The sequence below is a fragment of the Mchenga conophoros genome, linkage group LG16 (assembly GCF_057382185.1).
Source record: "Mchenga conophoros isolate Kocher_MC1m ecotype Shallow Benthic linkage group LG16, M_conophoros_male_GT1.1, whole genome shotgun sequence".
In the NCBI taxonomy this organism is placed as follows: Eukaryota; Metazoa; Chordata; class Actinopteri; order Cichliformes; family Cichlidae; genus Mchenga; species Mchenga conophoros.
Genome location: NC_140541.1, coordinates 34,646,250 through 34,663,196, shown reverse-complemented (window position 1 = coordinate 34,663,196; position 16,947 = coordinate 34,646,250). Strand labels below are relative to the sequence as shown.

General features: G+C 40.3%; 1 protein-coding gene across 4 annotated transcripts in view; it reads left to right on the top strand.

Moving 5' to 3' along the window:
- col18a1a (collagen type XVIII alpha 1 chain a) overlaps positions 1-16,947 on the top strand; it is a 40,785-nt gene that overhangs the window by 22,169 nt on the left and 1,669 nt on the right. For 2 of the 4 annotated variants that reach the window (XM_085249472.1, XM_085249471.1), the window contains 35 exons: positions 47-171; positions 1,448-1,474; positions 1,849-2,046; positions 2,418-2,444; positions 2,537-2,599; positions 2,719-2,796; positions 2,868-2,918; positions 3,030-3,161; positions 3,297-3,359; positions 4,143-4,187; positions 4,446-4,529; positions 4,977-5,108; positions 5,788-5,856; positions 7,388-7,414; positions 7,757-7,855; positions 8,163-8,198; positions 8,382-8,471; positions 8,557-8,589; positions 9,638-9,673; positions 10,076-10,135; positions 10,227-10,304; positions 10,434-10,469; positions 10,586-10,639; positions 10,797-10,868; positions 11,535-11,609; positions 11,708-11,732; positions 12,129-12,182; positions 13,535-13,569; positions 13,651-13,773; positions 13,873-14,017; positions 14,219-14,283; positions 15,616-15,744; positions 15,894-15,926; positions 16,004-16,324; positions 16,734-16,931. In XM_085249472.1, the coding sequence (XP_085105598.1) occupies positions 47-171; positions 1,448-1,474; positions 1,849-2,046; positions 2,418-2,444; positions 2,537-2,599; positions 2,719-2,796; positions 2,868-2,918; positions 3,030-3,161; positions 3,297-3,359; positions 4,143-4,187; positions 4,446-4,529; positions 4,977-5,108; positions 5,788-5,856; positions 7,388-7,414; positions 7,757-7,855; positions 8,163-8,198; positions 8,382-8,471; positions 8,557-8,589; positions 9,638-9,673; positions 10,076-10,135; positions 10,227-10,304; positions 10,434-10,469; positions 10,586-10,639; positions 10,797-10,868; positions 11,535-11,609; positions 11,708-11,732; positions 12,129-12,182; positions 13,535-13,569; positions 13,651-13,773; positions 13,873-14,017; positions 14,219-14,283; positions 15,616-15,744; positions 15,894-15,926; positions 16,004-16,324; positions 16,734-16,931 (2,918 nt within the window). The remainder of the gene's footprint in view (positions 1-46; positions 172-1,447; positions 1,475-1,848; positions 2,047-2,417; positions 2,445-2,536; positions 2,600-2,718; positions 2,797-2,867; positions 2,919-3,029; positions 3,162-3,296; positions 3,360-4,142; positions 4,188-4,445; positions 4,530-4,976; positions 5,109-5,787; positions 5,857-7,387; positions 7,415-7,756; positions 7,856-8,162; positions 8,199-8,381; positions 8,472-8,556; positions 8,590-9,637; positions 9,674-10,075; positions 10,136-10,226; positions 10,305-10,433; positions 10,470-10,585; positions 10,640-10,796; positions 10,869-11,534; positions 11,610-11,707; positions 11,733-12,128; positions 12,183-13,534; positions 13,570-13,650; positions 13,774-13,872; positions 14,018-14,218; positions 14,284-15,615; positions 15,745-15,893; positions 15,927-16,003; positions 16,325-16,733; positions 16,932-16,947) is intronic. The other 2 variants (XM_085249473.1, XM_085249474.1) reach the window with 1 other exon arrangement.

The following is a 16,947-nucleotide window of genomic DNA, read 5'->3' as shown; positions in this document are numbered from 1 at the left end:
AGGATATTAACGACTCTCCCCTCTGCTGTTGTTTTTCTCGGGCCAGTCGAGGCTAAAGGACAAAAGGGCGACAAAGGGGACAGAGGAGAGAAGGGAGAGAGGGGTCCAGCTGGGCCGAAGGGAGAAGCAGGCTCTGGCTCCAGCTCAAGGAGTGGATCCCGTGGAGACAAGGTTTGGACTCAAAGACACGTTTCAGCCTTTATGGTGGATAAAATAAATGTAGTTACCTGGTGATGCTTGAAACAGTTTCTTATTTAAGGCTTCCTGAAGGATGCATGTTTGGACAGCACAACCGTTTGTCTGTAGAATAGTGAGTTTTGGCTTAAAATTGTTATTTTTATATTGGGTTATGAAGTTATGTCAGCTTTGTTAGTTATAATAATGTTTGTCCACGTTTTAAGGGCTCAAATTAAATGAAAACGCTTTCACGGCCTCACTCTATGTGCTATATCATTAAACGATCGTTGATGAATGAAGCATACATTAGTGTATCCTTTCCTTATCTTAACATAAGTTGTTACTAAGAGCCACACTTCAAGAGCCTTACCATTGGTTGGAAAAGATAAGAGTAGCAGTGAAGAAGATGTGGTAAAAATACCCTGAAGGAACACTAGAGGGTGCAGCAAATTTCTAATGGAATATCAACACATTACTGACAGTCTTGTATTTTGTTGATTGGCCTATTTGTGCTACTGGCAAACTAATGTACTTTATCACATTGGGGGGTGCTAGATGTTGTTGATATGCTGAAAATAATTAATTTAGCACATTGCTCTGTGTTTGCAAGGGAACATAATATATAATATAATTAAACATTTGTGGCTATAAATAGAATGACAGGATGCTTTTATAAGGTGCTGTTGGATAAAATGGGCTGTTTTTAGCATCTAAGTGGTTGCCAAGCATCATGGTGATATAATAATGTCCAACATAGATGAGAACCTTCAGGGGCTTCAGAGATGGACGTGTGTCCCAAGTTTGGTTGCTTAACTTCTGATAGTCTAGAAAGTTTTTTTAGGCAAAGAAACAAACACTCTGACAGACAGCTTCATGCGTCATAGTTTTTATTTTATTCTGAAAGAAAACTACATTTGTGTTCTTATTTCGTAATTGTGAAAGTCAAAATGCACAATGATCACGGAAAACGAGAAAATCAAAATGAATCTATACTGACCTCATTATCTTCTGCCATGACACACATGCATAAAGTGAGGTGATCTAAATTTATGCACAGGCAAAATTGTGAAACTGACATGCAACAAGTGAAATATGATCATGTGTAGCATTTTTTTTAAGTGAATGTGGTTTTGATTCTGGATTTGATTTCTATTGATGCCACCTCAGCCACAGTATGAGACACTGGGGATGTGCTTCATGCCTGCTATTTTTTCAGGTCTAAATAGAGAAATTGTTTCATCATTGACTTTACTGTCTCTTCTATTTTCAGGGAGAATCTGGGACAAAGGGAGAAAAGGTAAGTAAGAGATTTCCCTCTGGCTCACTTGTAGCTCTATGATTTTGGTCGCTGAATAACACAAATGTAATAAACTACTAAAATTAAATGGGTGTGCCTGCTCTTCATGGTTCCTTGGGTGAACAACTCTGCTTCAAACCTCTTAACGTGCATCAGATTTCCAGTGATGCATTTGGGCTCTTAAGTAGCTAACATTTAGCTGTTAAATGTTAGCCACACTCCAAAAATAGTGCCTTACAAATCCAGTTTAACTGTTTGTATCGTTTCTCTAGTTGTTATCACTGAGAAGAATGTTACAGATGCACTTTAGAAAGACAAACAGTGAGAATATTACATTTCAACGTTTTTCCTGCAACAATGCTTTCCATTTCTAGGGCAGCGCAGGCTTTGGATATAAAGGTGTAAAGGGCGAGCCAGGCCCACCTGGACCCCCGGGGCCCCCTGGTTCTCCAGGACCTGCACCCGAGTATACAGTCGGCAGTGACGGCTCAGTTGTTTCGAGAGTTCCCGGGCCCAGAGGACCACCCGGAGCACCAGGACCCCAGGGAACTCCAGGAGCTGATGGAGAGCCAGTTAGTGGACTGAAAATTATTTGCTTACTAGAAAACACCAAACACAACAAATGTTCTGTTACTGTTGAACCAACGTTACTGTATCTGTCACGGTTTGCATGTTTACATATATTATTCTGATTGTTTTCACATAGTGCTGAGAGAGTGCAAAGCACCGAAACTTGAGAAAACACAAACTGATAAAATACAAGAAAACTAAGGAAGCTAATTAATCTGACAACACATCAGTTTGCTTGAATGTCAGTAGTTCCTGTTGTGAGATACTTCTACATCCTACTCACAGGGCCCTGAATTTAAAATCTGTGGCCAACCTGATTTATTTACATACTAGTCTGACTTCTAACTCATGTCATTCTTTATTCATCCTGCAGGGTGATCCTGGTGAGGATGGAAAAACTGTAAGTTGTTTTTAATAATGTATGACTTTAAATACAGAATAGGCATCTCACAACATCTCAACTGCCCTAACATGATGATTTTCTCAATACAGGGTGCTCAAGGACCTCCAGGCTTCCCTGGAACCCCAGGAGACCCTGGAGCCAAAGGAGAGAAGGTAAGATACACTGACAGGGTAACAGGAAAGGAAAAAAAACAGAAGCTGTAAAAAGAATCATTTAATGTGCACATGTGCTGAGCAGACCTACCTTGTCTTAACAAATGTTGTACCTACAGGGAGACCGTGGAGAAGGTCATGCAGGCCCGAGGGGGCCTCCAGGTCCTCCAGGACCCCCAGGACCAGGATTCAGATCTGTGAGTTTCAGCTGATTTTAGTACTTAATGATTGTTTTTAAGAGATTATCCTAATTTCAAATATATTTCAGACCTTTGAGGATATGGAGGCCTCAGGATTCCCTGATCTGGAATCTATTCGGGTGAGAAAAAAAACATTACTTCTTTAATTATCCAGGGTTTTGTTTATATATGTTTATATTGAGGTGAAAGTCTAAATGTAATGAATGTTTTTGTTTTGTTTTTAAATGCAGGGTCTACCTGGGCTACCAGGTCCACCAGGCCCCCCCGGACCACCTGGTCTTCCCGGCGCCTCTACAGCTGAAACAGCATCGAGTTCTGCAGCATTTGGACCACCAGGAAAAGATGGAGCACCTGGTAAACCTGTAAGTGTCAGGCTCACAACATGACTAATTAATACATATATCAACACTCAAACTCTCTGAAGTAACTTCTCAGTCTAACCAAATATCAATAATCAGCTAAGAATGTCTATCTGATCCTAATCTTTTGGCCTCTAGGGCTTGCCTGGCATACCAGGTACTGATGGCAAACCAGGAGCTCCTGGTCCTAATGGGGAGAAGGTAAAGACTATGAAGATAACGGTTTCTTCTCTAAGAACTAAATAAATCTGATCTAAAATGACATTTCGTCTAATGTGTAATAAACGCTAGTTTATTAAAGTGTGCAGTAGCTGCTGGGGTTCAGATATCAAGAGCAAAAATTAAAATCCAGAGAGAACTGCAATAAAAAACGTTTTCAAGCTATGCTAACTAGCTTTGACCTTCCAAGTGTTGGATAGAAAGGAATGTGTGGATCTCCGGGCTTTCTAGTTTCCCCTCCGGACTGGACAACTGGTAGTCCTAAATTTTCCATAGATGTAAATGCGAGTGTGAATCCTGAAAGACACTGGAAGCCTCTACAGGAAGTCTCCGAGAAATTTCAGTGATTTGGTGGTGTGACAGGTAAGCTAAGTGTTGGCGATCCAAAGTACTTGGTACTGGATTAAACGAATCTAAATTCCAAAAAAGATTCATCTAAGCTGAGTACCACTGGGAGCAAAGGATACTGTGACACATGACACAAACGCTACTCATTTCAACCAGAAATATTAGGGGTGGGAAATACAGTAGCAAGAGTTTTCTATGCAACTATATCCTTAAATGTCTACTGGCTACCAACTATAAGCTACTAAGCGAATGCTGATGAGTAAATTGCTCAGTCTTTGGACAGGCATTAGACACAACATGTCCACAGCCGCTTTTAGATTTTCTGAAAGTAAGAAAATTGTTCATAGTTCTTATTTCAAGTTTCTATTCAACTTTAAATGGTGTTGATAAGTGTTGTCACTGTGTTTCCTAAAATAGGGTGATGCTGGCGAGCTGGGTCTTCCAGGAGCAATTGGAGAAAAGGTGTGAATTGATGACCTGTTTTTTTTCTCTCTCCTTTCCTTTTTAAAGATTTTATCTCAAAGTTAGTGTCATAAAGTGCTCTTGATGTAACTTGTTTTAGTAATTAAAAATTGTTTAGACAATCCTGAGAAGAAGGTAAGTACATTTCAAAGTTTATGGCACACTTTTGGGATCTCCAACTATGTAGAGGCACCCACAGGATAACCAGTATGTCATGTAATACTTCTAAAACTTTTCCTATCCCTTTCTCTTCCTCAGCCAAGTTCCTACTTTTCTTTTCTCACCAATCTGCTGCCTCACTATTTATCCTCCTCCTCCTCTCCTAAGCCTTCCCATCTGCAGGTAACTGGGCTCCAGCGTGTCAGTCATCAAAGAGGATTTGTGTCTTCTAACAATATGCAAATGTCTGTCAAATACTGTCAGTTGCAGACTTGACTTTAAGTCTAATCTGAGAATTGGATGTGTTTTATTTCACATATTCTGACATCTAAATTTAGTCCCAGGACAGTGAGCATGGGTTTTGTGCAAAACAGTGTGTGCTTTGAAAACTCCTTCCAAGTACTCTGATGGCTGCATGTTTAGTTTTGGATGATACATGATGCCAATTAATTAAAAACACATTGTAGCTTTATTTATTCAATTCAGTTTTATATATATATATATACAGTGCCAAATCACAAAAACAGTCACCTCAAGACACTTGTGAGGCGACTGTTGTTTATTATGCAGTCTACTAAGTATTAAATCTCTTATTTGCTTTGATTAATTTATTTAATTTTTGCCCTACAGGGTGCTCAAGGAGAACGTGGTTTACCAGGAACTCAAGGAGAGCCAGGATTAGCTGGTCTGCCTGGACCCAGGGGACCAGTTGGATCTCCTGGACCTCCCGGGCCTCCTGGACCAAGTTATCGAGTTGGATTTGTAAGTTATCATGATAAGGTACATTTTACTTGTATAGCACTGAATCCTAGCAACCATTACCTCAAGGTGCATTACATTCTAACAAGTTCCTATATCTTATTAGAATGTTGCTTTGTAGCTGATTTTGTCTTATTTTAAGTGTAATGAGATATTTCTACTAGAAATAAGACAAATATACTTGGCAAGATTTTGAGTTTTTGCAGTGCACTACAATAATACAGAGGAAACCCCAGCAATCAGACAACCCGCTATGAGCAAGCAGTTGGCAACAGTGGAAGGGAAAACTCCCTTTTAAGGGAAGAAACCTCAGGCAGATACGGGTTCAGGGAGGGGCAACCTCCACACTGAGGCATGACCTGATCTTTGAAGAGGTAGAGGAGGTGGGCAAGCAGAGGGAGGTCTGGTTTCTCTGCTTAGACTGCTGCGCCCATCATTCCAACCGGGATAAGCTGCAGAAAATGGATGAATGGTTGGGTGAAAGTAGACATATTTAGTTACGTATATATAGTGATTGGCTTATAAGTTAAAATATTTACTGGAAATGTTTCAATCAGTTTCCAGAGTTTTCCCCTCCCACGATCCAAAATGTGACAGACTAGTGACATGCTAGCTTTACTATGTTTCTTTTGCAAAAAACATTTAATCTCCAAAAATGCAATTTAAAATATTTCATTTGAAGGATGACATGGAGGGCTCTGCTGGTGGTTTCAATGGACGTCCTGGCATCGGAGGACCAGATGGAATACAGGTACACGTGTTCTTATCGACTTTGGAAGATAATTTTATATAAGGCTTAAATTCAGAGTAAAAATTTGAATAAGCAATAGTACTTGCTTAACCCTTTATAATACATGGAAATGTTCATTCACCGAACTGAGCACGTGTATACACCCTTATATAGGTTGTGCTGTTCTACAGTATGGTACTTGATGGGCTGGCTTCCATAAAAGAGACAAGCAGGAAGCATTTTAAAGCAAAATCCAGGCAACTTTGAAGGAACAATAACAAGGAAGTTTAGAATTAGTGAAAACAAAATATATTACCATAGAAACTGAAAATATAACAAAGTAAGTTAAAATAACATTATGTTGCAGCCCTTTTTTCATTCATAAATCAAAACAAATTACAAATATTGACTGACTAAATCATTTTAACGGTACTTGGATTAAAAACGAGGCGATCGTGGCTCAAGAGTTGGCAGTTCGTCTTGTAATCGGAAGGTTGCTGGTTCGAGCCCCGCTCGGACAGTCTCGGTCGTTGTGTCCTTGGGCAAGACACTTCACCCATTGCCTACTGGTGGTGGTCAGAGGGCCCGGTGGTGCCAGTGTACGGCAGCCTCGCCTCTGCCAGTGCGCCCCAGGGCAGCTGTGGCTACAATGTAGCTTGCCATTACCAGTGTGTGAATGTGTGTGTGAATGGGTGGATGACTGAATGTAGTGTAAAGTGCTTTGGGGTCCATAGGGACTAAGTAAAGCACTATACAAATACAGGCCATTTACCAAACAAACAAATTTACATATTCCTGTATATGAAGCCTAAAAAGCCCTTAAAATGGGGTAAACCTTGTATTCGATCACTGTGTAGTCATGGCAACATCCAATATACTGTTGACCACTACTGTCCTACAGTGAGTTTATGATAAGGTACTTTTTCTTTTTTTTCTTTTTAGAAATAACAAGTATGGCTTGGTAAATGCTTTTGGTGCATTCGTGAATAACTGACCTACCACCACTTGTGTTAGTTTTAAATGACCAAGTCATGTGATCCAATATGGTATCACCAAATTTCTAGAAATCCAACCCTAACAATACCTATTGAACTATATATAATCCAAGGGTTTCATCAACTTACCACAGTTAGTTCTGATATTATAACCATAAATTTTGGCGTAGGTAAGGATGAAAAACTCAATTTTCCAAATTCTGACATGGTTCTGGGCCATTGCTGATAGGTCAGATACACTAATGTCACTAGCTGTCACATAACCCGATCTTTCCTGATTGGCTAGAAGAAACTCAACCTTACAGTGAGTTATGGGATGGCCAGTTTTGATGTCCATTTAAATGATCAAATATGGTTCCATCAAGGGTTTATCAAGAGTCTATTAAGCCACCTGATTAAAAGGTTTCTGACCAACATGATCTCTCGCTTGCAGATTTCTGTAAGAATGTTTTTAGAACTGTTCAAACAATTTTTACGAGGAAACTGCAAATACATGATGAAGGATGAAGAAGCTATACATGAACTACCAAATAACCCAAACAAATATGTGCTTTCAGGGTCCTCCTGGATTACCTGGACTTCCAGTAAGTAAATTATAATTTATGTTGAGGTGGAAAGCTTGGAGTATGATCACAAATAACAACAACATGTCCTTAAATGTAATTAGTTGTTGACCAACATCCATCCAGCCAACAGTCGACACTGATTATCATTGTCCTTTGCATTAGGTTTTGCCCTCCTGCTTGCAAAACATAGTCCTACGCTGAGTTTGAAACATCAAATCTAGCTTGATGTGTTCCACATTAAGTCAAGGAAGCAAGATTTAGAAGTTCAAGTTCCTGCTCTGTTTCCTGTTTGCTGCCATTTTCTTCTTCTTCGTTTATAATTTTGTTTGCCACCAACTCAAATTGAGTGTTCTTCTGCAGGGTAACCCCGGCTTGCCCGGCAGACCAGGTGAGAAGGGTGATGGAGGTCCTGCTGGAAGAGATGGGCAACCAGGCCTGGATGGCTTCCCTGGACCTCCGGTAAAAACCCCCCAACAAAAACAACTTAATAAATAAAGATTAAATTAAATCTCTGAATTAGACAGATTAGTTGAAGAATATTTACATATGATATAATTTCTCCAAGTTTTTATCTTTATCTTTGGAATAGAATTTTTCATGTTGGCATTCATGGACTGATATTATATTAAAACTGATATATGAAAGAAAAAAAACAAAACAACGTTTGTTGTTTGAACGTTTCATGTAATTAGGTTAGTCTGCAGACCGGTCATTTGACATACAGGTTTCTCTGTTGCTAAAGTATCTCACTCTTTGAATTTTACAGGGATCAAAGGGTGACAGAGGAGACAAAGGACAGATGGTGAATATCATTTGTAATTATGATTGCACTTGTTTTACTACAAAGCACTCATTACTAAGATATAACACGAATGATATCTCCTACCACAGTAGCCTTCCTTAACCTTCTGTCATGTTGATTATGTGATAAGCTTTCACTACTGGATGCTAATAAATTTTTTTTCCTCTTTCTTTCTGGTTTTAGGGTGAACCAGGTCGAGATGGAACTGGACTACCCGGTCCACCAGGTCCACCTGGACCACCAGGACAAATCGTCTACCAGACATCAGGCAATGTAAGTAACAAGAGATGAGCACTGCTGTTTGAGTCTGTATGAAGCTAAAATCCAAACCTGATGGTAATGTCTGCCTTTTCCACAGATTGATGAAGTCGTTGGCAGAGCTGGCTCTCAGGTATGTTTGAACTCTGAAGGTGTTTTTGGACTAAAGACAAAGAGGAGTTTCACTTCATGTTACTTGCACAGATTCAAGCATGCTTGTGGTCCATGTCACAACCCAGAAATGTTACAATTGGTATTAACACTAACATTTTTTTATACAATTTACCAGGACGTCCTACAATTTTGTTTCCTAATGTTGAATCATGCAGCTTTGGTTACCCTCAAAGGGTACCAGTAAGTTATTCCTTCATTTCTAATCATCAGGCGAATCCACAATCTGTGGGAGAATCTCAGCCGATGGCCTTTGAAAAGAAAAAAAAAAACCAAAAACAATTTCAACCAACTAATGCTTATTCGCCTTTATGCATACTGCATGAAATATGCATAGGCTCTGTAATCACACAGTGGAAAAACCTGGACTTACACAATATTGCACAATAATACCAATATCAACATGTTACAAAACAGCTCTAACACTGGTATCACGGTGAGCATGGACCTGTAGATCCATACCAGCCTCGATATTTGCTGATACTGGCAAATAAGGGCCAAAGCCCATTTTGAAGTTGATGTTGGCAGCAGGGTCCCACTGGAAAAGTAAGTCGTACTCAAAAGAAACATCCAGGGGAATATTTTACAACTTCTTCTGCCATATTTTTAAATGTTTGCATTTGTGACTATAAGGAATAGTTCCCTTATAAAATGGGCTGTCAACTGAAACATGACAAACAGCTTCTACCAAGATTTATACCGCACAGCAGAGTATACAATTATGGTGTTCAAAAGAAACCTCACTGCTCATTACAAATTTACAGTGTTGTAACAACTGTGGAAAAGTGACAGCCAAGAAACAAACACTGGTTTTCATTCACCTACACCAAGCAAAAGCAGCACTTAACTTCACAACCTGCATTTTTAGCCTTAATTTGTGTTAGCCATAAACTGTGTGTGGATTTGCTCATAGTTAGTGGTAAACAAATGTTTGGCTGGTATTAAGGAAAATGAATAAAACTGATCTAATCAAGTTAAACAGAGGTGTGTGGTTTTGTTTTCCTCTACAGGGTGGGCCTGGTTTACCTGGTCGAGCTGGATTTCCTGTGAGTTTGCCTCTGTTACATAATTGTGTTTTCTTGCATAACTATATGCACAATATTAAAAATGTAATATGTAATTACATGAATGTGGGACATCAGATGATATCATTTTATTCTTTTGAAACAATACTGTAATGCTGTATTAGTCAGGGATTACTTTGAGATAAACACGTTTGGAGCGCTAGCTTGTATGTAAATCAGGAGGATAGGGTGTGTAGGCAGGTGACGTACCAATATCTGTATTTATTAATTTAGCCATCAACAAATGATTCTTTATACGAATGTCAATGATAAGGCCCATTATATTGGCTTATTTGCTTCATGGTAACAAAATGTTGGGTGCTGTCAAATCTAACTCATCTAATGTTTTCATGTATTTTATTGTATTTTTTTAATATATTGCAGGGTCCAATGGGGCCAAAAGGTGACCGAGGAGATCCTGGTCCTCCAGGCTATGGTGAGAAGGTAAAGTCTACATTATATGTTAGACTCTTAATTTGGCTGCTCTGATCATTTCTGTCATTGAGTATTTGTTGTCTTGGTGCTCTGTGTTCAGGGTGAAAAAGGGGAGCCAGGCTTGGTTATTGGCCCTGATGGAAATTTTCTGAATTTGGCACAGCTAGCTGGTCCAAAGGTGAGTCTCAGTGAATTTGACTATCTGGATTTCTATCTATTATGCATTAATGTACTCATGGTCTTTGGTGTATTTTGTGATGATCATTTTGTTCTTGAAACTAATCATCCCCCCAAACCATGCATGCAGGGAGACAGAGGACTTCCAGGACCTGTTGGGCCCCCTGTAAGGTTTTCCATTTCTAAGACTTTTTTTGGTTAATGTACTGAAACTGTTTCAATTACCTTATTCAATCACCAGTCAATTGACAGCGCGTTTAATTATATAATTTATATGTGCAGGGACCATATGGGCCTCCTGGACTGAAAGGTGAAATTGGAATGCCTGGAAGACCTGTAAGTGCTTCTTTCTTATTGTTTTACTAAATACTGACCATAGTGAAGTGTATTCTATACCATTTTTTACTTTTGACCTTAGTGTGGTTTTTATCTTTTTGTTTCTATTGTCCAAGTTCAACAAAAGACAAATAAATCAATAACTTTCTCCCTTCAGGGTCGTCCTGGGATAAATGGATATAAGGGTGAGAAAGGAGAGCCAGGGGTTGGATCTGGCTTTGGCTACCCTGTAAGTATTAATACTATTATCAATACCTTAGCTTGGGAGGCTTAGCAACAAAGATGGTTTGATGACATTGGCTTACTTTACATCCCTCAAGCCTGTATTTTACAGGCATTGTGTGACTTCCCTGCTCCCATGTTAAAGGTCACTTTAAAACACAACTGGCAATCACACAGAACTCTTGACACTGAGTGTAAATACAGAGTCACTTTCAACTTAAAAGGTTAATTTTAGCACATTATAAAAGTTTTTTTTAACCCCAACAAATATGTAAGTCTTTTTTCCCCCTTTTCTATTTTTTTGGTTTTAGCTTTCATAACTAAACATATACTGAGCATCATTAATTTGTTAGCTCTGTTTTTTAATCTTTTAATGAAACTAAATTCAACAATGACACCTTAGGTTCTAAATACTGCATTCAAGTGAACTTTCATTTAGCTAAGCATTACTAAAGCAACTTGTGATTCATTAAAAAAGAGCTGCACTTCTTTCCTCACACAAAACAACCTACTCTACTCTTCTTTTGTTTTTAAATGCCAAATGTTATGTTGCCAAACACATTTCTCCAAGAGTGGCCACATTTAATCCCAGCCAAAGCTTTACAGTCAGTTATATTAAACTCACAAAATTATTGAGTCCTCCAAAAATATTGAATATCTTTGTTTTCATTAGGGAGTGCCTGGCCCTCCAGGACCACCTGGGCCACCAGGACCCCCTAGCCCAGCCAGTCCTTTAGACCGTTTCAATGTGAGTACACAGCTTCCCAAAAATCTGGTCATGTCTCATCTTCCCTACCGATTATTTTCCTCTGTTGTTGTTGTTGATTGTTTCCCTTCTGTTAACAGCGCTATGATGAAAGGAATTATCCAGGTATGTCATCTTCACTTGTTTTATTGTTTTAGTGTGTAAAAATAAATACATTACAAAAATATATGGTCAGATTAAATTAATCAAAAAGAAGGATCACAGTAGAGAGGTTCAGTAAATATGGGAGGGGAAAGGAGGAAGGATTTTTAAAGGGTTCAAAGTGTCTGCAGAGATAAACAGTGCAATCTATGAATTTAATTTCAGTTCTGCTCCTTCAGCCTGCAAAGGATATACACTCCACTGTCAGGAGATTAAGCTTTCAAGTCTAGATTTGAAAAAAAAGAATGAAGAAGTCACTGGCAGTAGAGCACATGGCTTTCAAGGGTTCAATGATATTTAAACCTGCAGAGAGCTATGAGTAATTTTGTAATGTGAAAAACTTTGTATTTTGTGTTGTAGCAATTAAAGGAGAAAAAGGGGAGCGTGGTGAGACTGGACTTCCAGGGATCCCAGGTAAATCCTCATTTTTGAATTAAGAATAAATGAAATTTCATTCCTTTATGATTTTAAAGGGTTGTGCAATCTTTTCTGTTGACGTTTCTCACGTAAAGTCGTGCATATACTGCTTAAAGAGTTATGTGCTATACTGCGAGGGAAGTGTGTAATCTGCGATTGGTTGGGAATAGTTCCCGGAAGTTTCTGGCTCTCAATAAGTGAAATCACATACAAAGAAGGTGCTACACCAAAAACCTCCTAGTGATTGCTTTGGTCGCTAGCAGATTGCAGCTGTTGTCTGTAAATGCGCGTTTACTACTAACCCAGCAATAGTAAAATCTGAATAAGTGCAACACAAATAATCTGGATTAGAGTTGTTCCTGGTGACTAATTTCTTAGTCGACTAACCGACTAGTCTAAGACTAAGAAACACTCAGATTTAGGTTAAATTTGAGAACTGTTTAATTGAAAATATCAAAAACTAACAAAGGCATTTTAAACCATTTATTGCGTCCTCTACTTTGAACAGCTCCCAGTTAACTGAACTCCTCACCCTATCACAGGTGGGAGAGAGCCCATCCACCTTTTGGAGAAAGCTCATTTCTGCCAATTGAACCTGCAATAATAGTTTTAACAAAAACTCTGCTAACAGATTTATGGCTTTTCTCAACAACAATCTGATGGCAGATGGCTACAAAATTTTTTTTAGGAGACATTAATTTTCTGGCTTTGGGCATCAATTAATATTTTAACAATTAGATTAATGACTAGTACGTCTGGTATCAACTAGTGACAACAGCGATGATTAGTCGACTTGTTGACCTCCCTAATCTGGATCCAAATATACTGGTAGTATTGACTGAATGCATTAATGGAAAAATAAATTTTATAAGGAAAGACTCACACGTGGTCATTGTTTCAACACTTGAAGGTGGGCATGTGTGACATTTGCGGGGGTATATTTGTTGGCAAAATCTCACAGGGATGACAGCTAAACGTTGACATGCTAACCAGCTGTTTGATTGGCCCTTAGTATGACACAGACTGCTCGTGTAAAACACTGTGATTACTCACTGCAATGATTACCTTCTCCTTCATTTTGATTCTTAAACAACTACCCTGCTCTCTGAGGATTACAATGGCGTGGGGCAGTGAAACAGTTTGATTTGATTTACCAGCTGATCTACTAGCACCTGAAAAGTTGAACTATAGTGCTAAAGCCTGAAATTCGTACATGTGAATTACATGTCTTTGTGATCACACTGACCATTGTTGATCCCCGAGATCATGAACTGTCAGCACAACTATAATGCTGCATATCCAGCACGCTACACAACTGCTTCACTAAAGCATCTTTTTTTTTTCCCCAGGAGCATCCCCTAATGTTGATATCTACACATTGAGGGTAAGCTAGCTCATTGTTACTCCAGTCATTTTTTTTTAGTTTATTTCTTCTTCATCAACAAAGTTGAACTTCTTCTGACAGAATGAACTGAAGGGAGAGCGTGGAGAATCAGGTGTCAAGGGAGAAAAAGGAGAGCCCGGTGGTGGATATTATGACCCTCGATTTGGAGGAGTCCAAGGACCTCCAGGACCACCTGGCCTCCCAGTGAGTTCTGAGACCTTATTTGTTAATACAACCAAAAAACATTTGGCCCCGATCTAGATGTGATATTCCAGAAATTTCTGATTTTCTTTTCCACATTAGGGTCCAAAGGGAGATTCTATAATTGGGCCACCTGGACCATCTGGACCAACAGGGCCACCAGGAATTGGTTATGATGGTCGTCCAGGTCCTCCAGGACCACCTGGACCCCCGGGGACCCTTTCAGGATCATATCGTCCCAATTATCGTAAGTGTCTTTTTCCACAAAAAAAGAAAAAAAAGACACTTCTTTATTGGGGAAAAAAACAATTCAGATTTACAGGTTTTAACCTGTAAATCTGAATTGTTTACAGGTAGCCACATCTTAATCTTACTGAATGCACTTTACTGGTTGAATACTGGAGATAAATTGCACTTCTGTTTCTATTTTTTTTTTAATATATGTAAGCTGTCAGTGTCCCTGGTCCTCCTGGCCCACCTGGGCCACCTGGAGCTCCTGGACCATCCTCTGGAGTGAGTACTATCACTGAATTTTAATCATGGCTCCATCACAAGACTCTGAATTCACAAAATTCATTTATCTGTAGAATGGCAGTTTTTGATTTATTTTTTGTACCCACCCATTCATATATCCATCCATCGTCTTCCGCTTATCCAAGGGTTGGGTTGCGGGGGCAGCAACCTAAGCAGAGAAGCCCAGACCTCCCTCTCCCTAGCCACCTCCTCCCTGGCAGAGTCCATTACCCACTGGGAACAAGTCCGACTTATTGCCCGAATGAAAACCCTATTGTTTCTCCTGTATCTGAGGTTCACTAATGGACAGACTCACCTTTTCAGCACCCTGGCATAGACTTTCCCAGGTAGGCTGAGGAGTGTGATCCCCCCATAGCTGGAGAACAACCTCCGGTCCCCTTTCGTAAAGATGGGAAACACCACCCCAGTCTGCCAATCCAAAGGTACCACCCCTGATCTCCACACAACATTGTAGAGGCGTGTCAACCAAGACAGCACTGCAACATTTAAAACATTCAGGAACTCAGTGTGAAGCTCATCAACCTCCAGGAACCTGCCACTAAGGAGTTGTTTAACTGCCCCAGTGACTTCACCCCCAGTGTGAGCCGTCCCCCTCATCCCGGGACTCTGCTCCTCTACCGAAGACGTGTCACTGGGATTAAGGAGATCTTCGAACAATTCCTTCCACCAAGCAGAAATATCTTTAGTTAAAGTCAGCACTACTCCACCTGCACTACATACAGTGCAGGTAGAGCACTGCTTTCCCCTTCTGAGTCACCTGATGGTTCAGCAGAATCTCTGAGGCAGTCCAAAAGCCTTTTTCCATGGCCTCTCTGAACTCCTCCCACACCCCAGTTTTGCTTCAGCCACTGCCCGAGCCGCGTTCCACTTTGCCTGTTAGTACCTATTGGCTGCCTCCGAAGTCCCACAGGCCAGATAAGCTTAGTCAGGCCTTCAGCCTGATGGTTAATTTGACTTCCGGTGTCCACTGTCTGGTTTGGGTTTACCACTAAGACAACAGGCACCAACCACTTCAGCCACAGCTCAGTGCAGCAGCTTCAGCAATGGAGGTGCTGAACATGGTCCATTCGGACTCAATGTCCTCAGTGTCCCTGGAATGCTGTCAAATCTCTGCCTAAGTCGTGTGTTGACATGAGCCCAACTATATCTAGCCAGTACCTCTCAACCTCAAGCACTAGCACTTGCTAGTTTTAGTAGAGATCAGTCCGCCACGGTCTCTGCCCCTGCCCGCCAGCACGCACTGTACCGTTTGTAATTTTTCTTAAATATATATGTCTGATGTATGGTGGTCTTTTTTGTGTGTATGTGCAGGTGACAGCTTTGAGATCATATGACACAATGATTGCTACGGCCAGACGTCAGGAAGAGGGCAGCCTCATCTACATCATAGACAGAGCAGACCTTTATTTGAGAGTACGCGATGGAGTGCGGCAAGTCATGGTACTTTTATCTACTTTTCAGTGCAGTGCTTTGAATTTGATAAAATCAACTTTAAAACCAGTTTACACTATCATAATGTATCACTAGTTTATAACATATGAAAAACTTAATGTAAAGCGACACTAAATGGTTGATTCCTCTCCTTTCAGCTTGGAGAGTACAATCCTTTCTTCAGAGATCTGGTAAGTTTCACAGAACCATGAAATAAAATGTTGTAACGTTCATATGACTTAATTATTTCTTCTATTTTCACACAAAGGAGAATGAGGTGGCAGAAGTCCAACCTCCACCTGTGATTCTGTACCCGCAGTCGCAGGACCAGTCCCAAAACAACGGAGCAGGCCATTACTCTGAGGGTTTCACTTTGATAAAACCCATTGAACCTCCAGCACCCACACCCGCAGACCCCCGTTACTTTCCAAAGTATGATCCCAGATTCCCAGACCAGACACACACAGGCCATACCGATGGAAGATTTGCCAACCAGCAGACGGAAAGCAGATTCCCTGTCACTCCTCAAAGACAACCCGTCCCTCCTGTGCTGGAGCCTGCTGGCCATTTCGACATACAGGGATCAGGAGTGAGTAAAGTGGATACTCAAAAGCTCAAAAATATAATAAATATTAATTTACCTTACATAGGGATGAAAACTAGCTAGCTTGCCTAAAATTAAAATCATAAAAACAAAACAATATTATGTAGAATCCCTTCTTCTTTTAACAACAGTCGGCAGACATTTGGGAACTGAGGAGCTTAATTGCTTGACTTTTGGGAGAGGAATGTTATCCCATTATTATCTGATAGAGGATTCTAGCTGCCACTTCCATAGGCTGTGAAACCCAGCCCAGGAGACGTTACGTTACTTAGATACTGATATAAACCATTAATCATGTAAAGCCCTGACCTTTGTAAAACATCTTAAGTTGTTCCACAGTTGAAGTAAAATGAAAATTTGTGTGATTTTCTTCTTGTGAATCTGTCTTTATCAGCTGCATCTCATCGCCTTGAACAGCCCTCACACCGGTAACATGCGAGGGATTCGTGGGGCAGACTTCCTGTGCTTCCAGCAGGCTCGTGCTATCGGCCTGAAGGGAACATTTAGAGCCTTCCTGTCCTCTAAGCTTCAAGACCTCTACACCATCGTCCGCAGGTCGGACAGGGACAGCGTCCCCATAGTAAACCTCAAGGTAAGACCCAACATTC